The sequence below is a fragment of the Ambystoma mexicanum genome, chromosome 11 (assembly GCF_040938575.1).
Source record: "Ambystoma mexicanum isolate Mex_15411 chromosome 11, UKY_AmexF1_1, whole genome shotgun sequence".
Taxonomy (NCBI): Eukaryota; Metazoa; Chordata; class Amphibia; order Caudata; family Ambystomatidae; genus Ambystoma; species Ambystoma mexicanum.
Window position 1 is genome coordinate 1293191799 of NC_090934.1, and position 13556 is coordinate 1293205354.

A 13556-nucleotide genomic window follows, 5' to 3' on the forward strand; every position below is an offset into this window, starting at 1 on the left:
GAAACTCCCTGTGCTTTGTCTCCTAGGAGACCCAAATGCACTATGTGGTGAATGGCTGGCTGACTGTCCGGCAAGGACAGCCACCCTGCTGGGTGAGTGGCAGCTAGACTGAAATGAATGGGAGAGAACTGAATAAAAGGCGAGTCTTTTGGCTTGGAAGGCAGAGTCGACCATTGCACGAAGGAACCGAAGAAGAGCTTGAAGAGGACACCTGTTTCAACTCCTGGACCGTTGGTTTGCCCGGTGAAGCCCTGCTGCAGTGGCAACTTGCCAAGTTCGTATCAACAGAGAAGCCCCTGCGAGGACGACTTCTCCCTTTGAGTTAGTGGGACCAATGTACTCCAAAGTAAGCCACCTGGACACCCATCTCGGAGCTGGTTGAATTTCCTCAGAGTTGCTGCAGGAAACCGTATAGCCAGGGAGAGGGACACCAGATTGTGTGCGTTACTTTTAAGCTGTCCTAAAGCTTTTGGAAAATCCTCTGGACTCCCACGAAATAGGACTGGCCAAGCCTGAGCCCCCTCAGCAGAGTGCGGGACCCCAGAAGCAATGAAAGCCCACCTTGACAGCCAGTAACCATGCTGTTGCTATTTGTTGTAGCTGAACCGTGAAACGGCCACTGAAAGTGAAGTTTGCCGGTTGCAGGTTAGACGTCCTTCCTCTTGTCCCCACAACTGAGGCCCAGGAACATTGAGATCTGCAGAGCTGCACAGGAACAGAAGTCATCAGCTGCATCTTTTCTTCTTTACCAAGGTACTGTAAAACAAGTCTAAGAGAACTTACCTCTTACTGTAGAAGTGCTTGTAACTTCTGCAACTCACAAGTCTAATCAGCTTGTGGCCCTACATTTGATTCTTCTTTTTATCAAAGACTCCTAAGAACTTGTGAAAAGACTTTGCCATTTACTTACCTGAAGTGCTGCATCCTATACAAAGACTTTTGCCCATTGTCTTTGGCTTAGCCTACTGAATTGTATGACTCTTCTAAGAGTATCTAAAAGTATTTGCCCTGCTTAAGAATATTGATGATCTCTTGTGCTCTAATAGCCTTTGCCTTTTACCAACTTTTAAGAGTGTTCTGAATGCCAACAGTAAGATATTAATATCCCCAGCACCGTTGTTACTGAAGTCGCCTGTGGGTGTAGGTTGTGTCTGTAGGCCATCCCAAAAGGGTCTTGTCTGATTCAGAAACTTGTACAGTATTGAAGTATATTTGTGTGTTACTATTACACTGCTCCCTTCAGAAAAAGGCTTTATAACTGACTGATAAATAAATTAATAATTGTTTATGCACGAAACCTTGAGTGTAAGAGTTTGTTTGAATACCTGTAACTGTGAATCTTTGTGTAACTCCACAAAGCTCCGATATCCCCTCTTGAGATAAGCCTGGCTGCTCAACACGCTACCAAATCTGTGTAGAACAAGCTTATACCAAAGGTTGGGTTGCCTATACCTGTAGTCATAGTTGTTTGTAGTGTTCCCAGAGGGTACTGCATTCAAACTTTTCCTAACAGGGGAGTTAATGGAAGGGAAGAGAGGGGACAGGAGACCCCTCATTCTCACAGCAGTCCTCAAATGGGTGCTTTCAGACTTAAATGAGAGCTTTAACTGCTTGTAGCATTGAAGCTGCACTAGAATAGTCTCATTAAAATATGTAAAGAAGTTAGATACCCCCACCCAAGTAAGTTTGCCCCTCACCCACAGTCTATGAAGTTAGTGCCTGTCCCAACATTTGAAGGGTTCGCCACCACCTACTTTTAGCCTAGGTGCACCCACACCTGTGCACACTTGCATTTTATTAGGCAGAGAGGTGAGGGAAGCCTTTTCCGAAACTGGCCGTGTTGTTTTACATGGTTTGTGCAGAAAAATATACTTGAAAAAACGCAGTAAAACTTTAAAGCTGCTTCTTTCAAGAAAGGCTTCCATTGCCTCACCGCATATTGCGCTTTAAAATGTGCTATTTATGAGTTGGTCCCCACACCAGACCTTGGGGATAGAACAGTGGAGGGGTGAGCAAAGCTTCCAAGTTTGCCACGCCCATTTTCAGAAGTGGACCCTCCCATTGCCAGTTAGCCTCCCTCTACACCCCGAAATTTAATTTTCGCTTTTGAAGACATTCCTTCCTTACTGTTCCATTCAGTGCATTTCTTTTCGCCCTAAATAATTTTTTTACAGTGCTTGCGGTCAGAAAAATGTATATACATTACCTGAATTCCTTTCAGCCCACACAGAAAGTAGTTGTGCCACAGAGGTTTGGTTTTGTCAATCTGAATGCTGTTCGTGCTTGTGGTAAAATCTCTGTAACGACATCAACAGGGGCTTGTTAGACCGGGTCAGTGCCAATATGTTGCAAAACATGGTCTACTGCTGCCACCTGCTGTTTGAATTTCAGAAAAGACAGCGCCTTCATTAATGTAAATGAAAACTTTATTATTTTCGCGGCAAAGAGATTTTGTAGGTGTGAAAAGTGTAACAAAAAAAAAAGTAAGCATTCATTCCACGTTAATATTTAAATATAACTCCATGTAGTCGCATTTCTAGGGAGAGGGTTACATCAGGTCTCACCTTTCATCATCTAGACGTTTTGAATACTAAACGTTCATCCTATAACAGGTGTTCCATGTATTTTCTAAATTTTAGGCGTTTTCTTAAATAATCCCACTGGCTATCTTTTCAAATATGCCGGCTACTTGTCTACCGCAAAGCTGATGTGCGCTGAAAGTAAAATAGGGTACACAATTGCAACTGGGACTTGCTCACAAATGCAAACAGTGCACTAAAAAAAAAAAAAGAGCCGCATAACGTTTTTATGCCAAGTGTACACCAGAGGCAACAAGTTACGGATCTCTCCAAAACAATGGAGTTAAAAAAAAAGCCACACCAACGCCAGTCTAGCACCTCACAAAGACAATAACATATCCTATTGACTTATTCCACAACGTGCTCATATGCGGGAGCACACAGGCCCTCTATACAAACCTAAAATCAGATTTGATGGGAACTGGGTGCCTTCCTTTCAGAGAAAAAGACCGGACTGCAGTCTGGCCAAACTATCATTTGAACAGTGCTGAATTTGTGGGGGTGTTTGCCAGGGCTCAGCCCTGGCACTTATTTTTGAGCTCCAGCACTTATTGTCTCAGACTGACTTTTATTGTGAAGTGGTGATAGTGCATCCATCAACCACAATGAGCAGGTGCCAGCTGTAGTGTAACCCCAAATATGTCGACACTGTCAGGGGCAGCTATGGGTAGTGGCAGCACGGTTACCCACCCGCAGTGTCACGGGAGTGCTAGAACATTTTTGGGCCCTGGCACTTATTTATTTCACGAACTAAGCACTGTATTTGGCTTGTCCAGAGAGCTGTAGGCTCCGTTATTTAGGCAAGACTCGAGATTCCGCAAATTAAGGGAATTCGGTGCTGGTCTTTCAGATTCAGCCACACTACCTGCCTAAACTAGCATCACGCCATTGACAAAGTTTAGCAGTCTGCCAGGCTATAAAATCAAGAAAGCAGAATAGGTAGACATCAGTTGAAATATCAAACCTGCAAATAGCATTCGAATCCATTCTTCATTAGTTATTTAGTTAATCATTGTCATAAAGTGGGCTCTGATTCTTAATGAAACGTAGTATGCCTCCTGGCGGACACACAGGAAACTGCGTCAGTAGTACAAACTCCAGCTAAAGAGTCCTCAGAGTGAATATTGGCGAAATGGTGATTGTTACCACAATATTCCAGGATTCGTGTCAGAGTCTTTTTCCATTAAAAAAAAAGCACCCAACAAAACGTCAAACACGGAGAAACATAAGGCGGTACAAAACAGCACTCCTCCAGGCTACTCAATGCAACAATATCTCTCCTGACAAGTCTCCACTGGCTCAGCCAAGCCCTCTCCCACAGCTGCGAGTCCCCCGTGATCAGCCTTCCTTCCGCTGACAGCCTGCACGCACCTACCAAAGAACTAGAGGTGACCTGGGCATTTTGACAAAGCTGTGAATTGTATTTTGGAAATTCAAGGCTTACAACTGGATTCCCAAACTCCATCCCCAGGGTTCGAGGCTCCCGATTGCTCCGCGAATCAGCTTCCGACAGGAATTCCGGCTCAAGATTCGAATGCAAGCTCAAGGACAAAGTCTCAGGCCACTTCCAGAAATGCAGGTCATTGCTGGAACCAGGCTTACGATATTCAGGTAAGGTCTAGTGCAAAAACGTATTCTAAGTAGTTGTAGGGGGAAGGGTAGGGAGAGGTAGGGCGGGATTGTGACCCAGTCAGAGGACGAGATTTAGGGCTGGTGTTGCTTAAGCTGCGCAGTGAGACTCTTTAAGCCATGTGGAGTAGATGAACAGCAACAGTGCCAGCACCACAGATTCGGAGAGGCAGCGGCTGACGCGCCAGTCAAAGCCCGTCTCTTGTTAAGCGAGCGGACAAGTGCCATCATCAAATGATACTTTTTTTGGTTAAAGAAAAAAATCTTTACAAATAATTTCTTCAAAACACCAAGAATTAAATAAAAACAGATAACTTAATAAACGAATACCTGAAACTCAAGAAGTATAACAGACAGTTAAAGAAAAAAAACATTTTCCCATTACAAATTTCATGAAGGAGTTAAAACATACGGTCAGTTATCACATAATATTACAGAGTCAATTTTAATTGATTCATAGAAAAGATAAAACCAGTAAGTAAAATCACATCCATCTACACAAAAAATAAAAAGTTTGATACACAATTTCAACCAGAAATTAAGATTCAAAGGGGCACTTTACACAATTCTTGGAAAACGTCAGCATCAACAAAAAGTAAGAATGGGATATATTAACCCACGTGATGATAAAATGCTAAATGAACACTTCTAACCATACAGAAAATGACTTAAGCAGCTTTAAGCATTCCCAAATACATATGAAAATAATATCATTAAAGATTATTTCCCCATAGAATTATTTAAATTATGATTAGACTTTTGAAAAGTAAATCATTGATTTAGATTGTTTCTCCGGGTCGTTTTTGCATTACATCACCACCCAACCCACATAAATACTTCTGATAGAAATTTCACTGTGGCTATTTTCAGTGGTATTGATTTTCCATGAAGCATTTCCCACCAGAGTGTATCAAGATTAACATAGTCTGGATTAAGAACACATTTAAAAAAGGCTCTCACTTGTTGGGGTTTGAAAGTGTCACATTCTAGCAGAAGGTGCTTCAAGGTTCTGTTACGGAGAGACTTTTACAAAAGCGACAGGGAATATGTTTTCCTTTTTTGCCATATCTAATTTCTTTTATCTCCCCCATCAATAACACATTGTCACATATGTGATCAGGGAACTTGAGTAAGTATGATTCTGGAATTCCCATAGGTTTCCCGTGGGGGACAAGATGATGGTAGATCTTAGATGCTCGTAGGCTGTCCATAGTATGGATCCAGTCATGGTGTTGTAGGAGTTGTTTAGCTCTAATCAGATTTAGCATCAGAGTATTATGATTTAAGCCAATTTCCTCTAATGCTTTAAGGCAGTCTATTTGTAAAGTCAATAGCCAGCAAGACTCAGAACAGCCCCTTTTCAGTTTTTCCCCTAATTCAGCATAGAGTACCAATCTTCTCCATCGAGTCAAGCATTCCAAAGACAGAAGTCCCAACTCAAATCGCAGAGCATTTAGGGGCACACACTTGGGTAAATAGGAAATAACCTTGCACCAAATTTTGGATTCCATTGTCCCCAAAAATAGAGGAGAATAAAAAGGCAAGATCTCTAATGCATAAATCAGTTTTGGCACGACTTAATTTCTAGAATCTCAATAAGGGGATCAAAGAGTATTTACAAAACTTGTGTGCCACTTTCTTCATCTACGATATCAAATTAGGCAGTCTGTCTAGAATGCAGTTCCAATACAGATGGTTCTTCCTAGAATCAAATGTGGGAAAGCCCAGATAGGACATTGATCTGGTTCTGAGGAGGATTTGTTCGTTTAATACCCATCTAAATGAAAGTCTTTTTTTTATGATTAAACACATTATAACTGTTTTTTAAAAAATTAATTATTAGGCCATTCTTTTTAGTGTACATTTCAAAGGCAGTCAACTTACATTGGAGGCCTATAGGGGTGCCATCTACTAGCAGGAAGTCATCTGCATATGCACACCAGTTGATATTTGTGCCCTCGATTTTAGGAGATATAAGAGAGTTGACTTCCAGGATCTTCCAGGCATCCGATAGGTATAGATTGAAAGGTGTCGGGGCAAATAAGCAACCTTGACAAAGTCCATTTGCAGTTTTTATTTGGCTCGAAAGATCTCCATGGAGATTTAATCGAACCTGAATTAGCAAGCCCTCGTGGAGATGAATTGGTGTAGTTAGGATGCCCCACGGCATCCCAAGATGGAGAAGCTTTTCCACATCAGGGCTCGGTCTACTTTGTCAAAGGCTAGCGAAAGATCAACTGCGGATATATAGATAGGCGAAGCTGAGGGTTTACATGTTTTTTCCCAGAAGGAGGGTGAATAATAAACCACCAATTTCCGTTCCCATGCCTTTTCGAAAGCCAAACTATTTGTTAGATAGAATATGGCAGGACTCCGTCCATTCAACTACATGTTTAAGAACTAGTCCCGCAAATATCTCGGATTCGGCATCCATTATCGCTATCGGGCGATAGTTAGCAGGAAGCCGCCTATCCCCTTTCTTATAGATAGGAATAATGTATGAGATATTCCAGGAAACGGGAATTGTCCGAGTTATTTTTATGTCTAAGAATAAGAGAAAGAGCTAGAGGATTTTATCCGATAATCAATATCCGAGATAGTGAAATTAAAGTCCCACGGGTGGATTTTTACAAACTTCAGGCACTTCGGCATTGCGGCTCTGCCTTCATATAGAGAAGTGAAATGAGCGACCCATCTTTTTTCCATTATACAGTTTGACTGGGTTGCTACCTGCGTGGATTCCAAATGATTTATTAAAGACCAAAATTGACACCCAGAATTCTCTCTTAAAGCATTCAAGATTGCTTCATTGTCTGCTTGAAGCATGTTTACTTTATGATTCCTTAGCCAATTTTTCATTTTCCGTTTTAGTAACGAGATTTGTTTCTGTTTTAGTGACCATTCTGTGTTGGTGTTCAAGATCCTTCTAATATTTCGATTGGTCCAATTTTTCCTGAATCTAACTAGTGGATCATATGCATGCATTTGAGGGGCATGAGAAGTAAACTTTCCAGTCTCTTTAATAGAGTGTTCTAGTATAGATTTTAGATATTCGGGGAATGAGTCAACACAAAACAAACACTGGGCCTCATTATAAGGCTGGCGCTCCCATAATGAAGAGGGCCGGTACGGGACCAGCCCCCTTCATTCCGGGAGCGCCGATTACGAGCTTCCCATCGCGGGACCCGGATTGCATGCCTGGTAAAACCAGGCATACTTTCCGGGTCCCGCGAGGGTAAGAGGGAGGCAATAACGGGACAGATGTAATCTGCCCGTTATTACCTCCCTCCCCATTCCCATTGAGACCTATGGGGGCTCAAATGGGGATGGGTTCCTGCAAGGAGGAATTACCGGGTCCTCCTATGTCGGAGTAACCCGGTAAATCCCCATTGCAGGAACCTGGTAATGGAGCCCGGAACAGAGGCAGCCATGGAGCTAAGAGCTCCATGGCTACCTCCATTCTCGTAATGAGGGCCACTGTCTTTTATTCCAGGGATTAGTTTGGTGTTCATGTAGAAAGGAGGCTGTTAACTTATGCACGTTACCCTGGTGCCATGTAATGCGGTTACCTCTAGGGTTTGTTTTCATACCCCCGATTCAGTGTACTTCATAGCCCATATCAGTATAATTTCCAAATATTTATGGTAGCTGAAAATAGAATCTACAACATGAAATTTTACGCACATGTCCAACATTTTCGTTGACCTAAATACATGATCTATGCAGGACATTTTGGATCCATTAGTCCATGTGTAGACATCCGATCATGAATTAAATAAGGTATTTACATGAAAAAAAACAAATTACGCCAGATGAGGCCATGAACAACGTTTCTGTTCAAATGACAAGGTGCTCCTTCAGTGGTCTGGCCATTAACTGAACTTCAAGGCATAATTGAGCCCAGATTTTTAGTCGAGCCAATTCCATGTCTAATTTCAGCATTAAAAAAGCCTGCCACCATAACATGCAAACCTTTTTATTTAATCATCATGGTAGTCAGGCAGTCATTCACCTGATGTACCGAGTTTGCTGCAACCGGATTCCAGTAAATATTAATAACTAGAATATATACGAAGGAACATTCTCAATAAGGATCTCCAAAACCACCATCATAGCACCAGTAATTATGTCCAAAGAATCAAGTATAATGGTTCCTACCGTCTTTCTAATTGCAATTAGGAGGCCCCCTGATGGTCTACCTCATATTCATTTTCTATCTAACTGATGTTTGCACTCAAAGCCATCTAAATGAATTGGTGAGGTCATCCTTGATTCCTGGATGCATAAGATCTCAAATGATTGAAATTTAGCACAGAGATCTTTAGAAACCAGGAAGTTAAAATGACATCTGGAATTCCACGAAAAGGATCTTTCATTGTTACGATGTAGCTGTAAGGTTAACATTTTTGTTGTAATGCTTTTATTTTATTTTTATTTTGGATATCAATTCTCTAAGAGAGAGAGCTAACCACCTCCAGCTATGCTCTTCATCTCCAAGGGACTGAGAAATAACTTTGTTCTGTTCCTTGTGCTCTTGTTCACGTGTTTGTGGCTTGTTGTGATGATCCACTCCCCTCCAAGAGGACCCTAAGCCAGTGCCAAAAACCAATATGTCATACCCCATCCGCTGAAATTGTTGAGCTTCTCCAAGTATTGCCTCAAAGACGTTTTTAGAATTTAGAACAATTTGCACATGGTCAAGTCTCGTAGAGTGGACAAAGTCCACAAGTTTAAGATCCGCCGACGAGATTAATCTCAGTCTTGGGATTTCATTCAACAGAGACAAGAAACAGCGCGATGGAGAGTGGGGCCCGCCAACATCACAAAAATTGTACAGAAGAATGCTGGGGAGGTCTCGGTGAGCAATTTTGCGCCATTCAACATTGCCCATATCACTATCGTTTATATGTTTATTTAACATGGCCCCATCATCTGCAGTGTAGTCTCCTTCCCCCTGTGTGTTCTCCCTTGGTCCGGGGGGATAATTCCCCTGCTCCTGATTGTTTATATCATCTCTCTTTAGCCAATCCGAAGTGGGATGTATGTTGGAGGATGTCTTAATCTCTGTGCAAGGTTTGTCCCCCCACCTTCAAATCGTGGGGTTAGGGAAGAAATGTTTGAGGCAGAGTATATATGATCCTGGGCATTATTTGAGCTGTGTAGACTTGGCAAAATCCCCGACTCTAGTTTAGTTGGTGCGTAAGCGTAGTGGAGGAGAAAGGTCCTAGTGTAAGATTTGTAATGGGGCCTGTCAACGGTTGCCTTGTGGTAGTCTTTTCAGAATGTGGAGAGCTGGGCTTGTTTACATTCTTTAAATTCATTTGTTTTTATTACCTCGTGTGATAAGTTGTCACATGCAGTGATACCATTTGCAGAAATGTGATCATCATAAGAGCTATTCTTATTTTTTGTATTAATTTCTTTTGAGTTTTAGGTTTATCTTCAAGTTTCACATTGGAATTAGTATTTTGGAGTTGAAGAGCCCTACGACTCTCTTCATCCAGCTGGTGTAAGTCTGAGATCGCAACTTCTGTTGATATATTATTTGACTTTTTAGTGAGTAAACAATTAGCTTTGTGATTATTTTGGGGCGTGTCTTTTTCTGGCCTTCTGGTCCAGGCGTTTGACGCCGGGATAGGAATCCCCCTTGTGAGTGCATTGAGCCTTCATAAATGGGATCTGGAATGATTAATCCCGCCCCCTCCCTTTTAGCCTTCTCTGAGTCTATGATATTGGTTACGACTGTAGGGCTCATTCATTCATTGAACATTCTATTCCAAGGACTAAACCATTATCCCTGGATTTTGAAAGTAGCAAAATGGTAGTTGTGAGCTTAGAGTGGCCTTGTCCAAGAGTCATCACTTTATCCGATATGGACATCATGTGTTCCAAAAATGTTCCCAACTCAGTTTGTTTAAGTGGCTGAACCATTGGGCGGCTAGACATTAAAACCTCTGCATATGTGTGTTTTGGGGCGAGAGTGTCATTTGCCCCATTAGGCTCGTATTTTTGGGAACTAGTCACTCTTCCAAGCAGGAAGCCTTCCAGCTTATTTACTTTATTCAAGGTGTCAGAAGAGATAGGCTTAAGGTCTCTGATTTCAACATGAGTAAGCTCATGTTCTTTGTCTAGAAGATTTAAGATTCTAGACAGGGCCGGTAGCGAATTTTCGAAGTTTTCATTCTCATTCAAAGATGGAGAGTTTGTTAAGAAACGGTTGGTGAGGCTTCCCGTGTGTAAAAAAGGGGTTGTTCCTCCAAAGGAGAGCTCAATAAAGGTTCCTGTGGTTGGGATGAGTCGTCTTCACCAATCTGGTTAGATGTAAAATCTAGTTGGGGACAAACAAAAAGTGGTGCCGATGGCAGGGGGATATTATCCCTGAGGCCTCTCATCTTGTGTGAAAACAATCCATGATCTGTATGTACAGTACTGAAGAGATGTACATTATCAACGCCATTTCGATTAGCATTTACCAGGGTTGAAGGACCCAGGGAAAGTCTAGTGTGTTTGCCAAGCTCAGACCTAACCGCTGGAGCCATCATGGAAACGTCCACGATGTTACCATGTGGTAAGTCCAAGTTTGTGGTAGCAGTGATTGAAGGAGAGAAGTCTTCACGAACACTAAGGAAACTGGTATGAGAGATAGGCCAGTTTTCTTGTTCAAGTTTATGGGGGGTGGACTTTGCATTCTCGTCGTTAATGCAGGGGAGTTTAATTTGCACTTGAAGTTGAGAGTGCATATAGGCAAAATCCACTTCTTATAAAATCTCCCGTTTTGCATTTTGGATGTCTAAAAAGCATACAGGCGTTTTCTCTAGGGGAGCCAGGATATGTGGCTCGGAATGACATAATGCATCCGTAACGTCCGTGTTTGGTAACGGGGAGTTATTTAATGAGGGCTGATTAAGTGGCGTGTGAGGTAAGGCAGTTGCAGGCAATTTAGAGATTTTACCACGTCTAAGCTGGGTGGCCATTTTTCCCTTAGGGTGACAAATTTCATACAATATACAAAGTAGTAACCGGCTGAATTATTTGTATTTATTTGCAGTTGGATTTACCTAGATGGCGCGGTTCATTGTATGTCTGGCAAGAACAGTGAACTGCATCCGAATTTACAACATACGCATGCAAATATAAGTTAAAAAAAATACAAATATTTGCCAAAATGTATACAAAACAGATACTGTGGGAAAATAGAACAGACGTGCAGTCAGTTACTGCACAATCAGATTCGATCTGGTGTTTCCTCACCTTGATAGATCAACTAATTTATCAGTGACCATATGAAAAACAGTTCAGCCTCACTGAAACAAACAGCAAACATGCACCTTTTCGCAGTCAAAATAACCTACTTGTAGGACCCAGGATAGATGGGGAGTATTCCCGCACCCCTTCACCTCAGGATCCGAACAGCCAAACAGCCATGCAGCCATGCAGCCAAGCAGCCAAACAGCCATACAGCCACTTGTGTGCCACTTCCGGGTGCCCGCCCGGGTATGTGAATCTGGGCTGTTTAGTAGGTGTGCAGGCGGGGAGGCGAGGGTGGCGGGTCACAGTGTAAGAAACGCAACGAAAAAGGAAAGAGGAGAAGAAAATTATTAATGGAGGCTGCAACCAGTAGTCCCGGCACAGTAGCCCCAAAAAAAATCAGATTTTAATCAAATCAGCCTTAAGGTATTTACTTGTCCAGTAAGTCGTACGTGTACGTGTTACAAGTGCAGAAGAAGCACCGTTACTTCCACTTGCCAACTCAGTATCAGCGGACTCCAGTTGATAAGCCTTGTTAGAAGGACGGCAAGCGTAGCAGCAGACAGGTTCCTCAGAAGAGTGTTGCAGCCAAACAGCCACTTGCGGGCCACTTCCGGATGCGCGTGCGGGTGCGCGAAGCCAGGCTATTTAGTAGGCATGCAGGCGGGAAGGGGAGGGGAGCGGAGTCACCGCATAAGAAACATTGTCCAGTAAGTCGTATGTGTTACGAGTGCAGAAGAAGCACCATAAATTCCACTTGCCGACTCAGTGTCAGCTGGCTCCAGTTGATAAGCCTTGTTAGAAGGACAGCAAGCGAGCAGACAGGTTCCTCAGAAGAGTGTTGCAGCCAAACAGCCACTTGCGTGCCACTTCCGGGTGCGCCATCAAGTGATACCTGGGAGCAGGAGGAGCCATGAATCCTTGAGGCCATTTTATGGGAGAGGCATGCTTGCCCGTTTGTGCTGTAAAATGGTAGCAGAGAGCCAACGAGGTGATGGGTGACGGATCAGTTAGTGCCAGTCTATTGAAAAGAGTGGACAAGACACGTCATCAACCCTTCATCCTTCTTCCTCTTTCCAGTCCTTAACAAAGAAGGTGTGCCCACCTCCCAGACAGGTCTCACAGTAAAAATAACCATATATTTACTACTCTCCCTAAGAGAAGGAGGCTCCGTCCCCATTTACGTGACCGGAAAAGAGGAACCTGCTCTCCTTTACCCACCTGTTTTTCCCCCCATCTCCGACAGGTAGGTTTTCTTTGCTGTGTTTATTTATCCTATTTTGAGAACTTAATCCTCAGGGCAGACCCTGGCCTCCAAGATGGGACACAGTGTTAGATGCTCCCTTTGCGAGTGCAGCACCTTCAAACGTCATCCCTCCTCCTAGGGTGTCCCGGAAGTGAAGGTTCATCTGTATCAAATTAGAAGCAAGTGCAGCCTCGAGACACCATGAAGAGGCCGCTAGAAGATCCAACAGGTGGCCCGATGGAAGACTTCATGCAAGTTAGTGACATTGCAAAGTGCGCCCAGGTTCTGATGCAGGAGGAGGTCTCCTTCTTGCCCCAGGGTCCACTCCAGTACGAGAAAGGCCAGGAGACAGGGAGCGAGATCCCCGCTTTTGTAGCATCACTGGACCCCTCCTCCTGTCCCATCTCCTACACCAGCTCACCGGTCTGCGATCAACATTCCAGTGGAGGAGCTTATGGGGAACAATGGATGTTAAACCGAGTTCACAGCTGTTGCTAACCTCAGGAGAACCCGATTGGTCAATGGCTAGAGCATGCATCTGCCACTGCCATGGAGCTGGAGTTCAAACCACCGATCCTGCTGAAAAGGTCAGACGATAAGGACGAGTTGGCAGGTAAAAGGTACATCTGGTGCCTCCTGTTCTGTGCCTATGTCTGGCAGACCCTCCAGCAAGACTCTGCCACCTGACCGGGTGCCACAGGTGGATCCAGTAGGGGGATCTCTCGTTCAAGGACCCAGATCATCAGGGAGCTGGAGAAAACAGTGGGGAAATTGACCTATATCTAACCCAGAGAAGCGATTGCTAATGGACACTGCAGTTGCACATCTCTGTTGGGTGCTCAGGGCTGTTAAGG

The 13556-nt window shown here is 43.4% G+C and overlaps 1 protein-coding gene across 1 annotated transcript in view; it reads right to left on the minus strand.

Moving 5' to 3' along the window:
• Positions 1 to 13556, minus strand: part of GALK2 (galactokinase 2) — an 841566-nt gene that overhangs the window by 529771 nt on the left and 298239 nt on the right. Inside the window, exon 4 of the mRNA XM_069624776.1 lies at positions 2207 to 2297. Within this exon, the coding sequence (XP_069480877.1) occupies positions 2207 to 2297 (91 nt within the window). The remainder of the gene's footprint in view (positions 1 to 2206; positions 2298 to 13556) is intronic.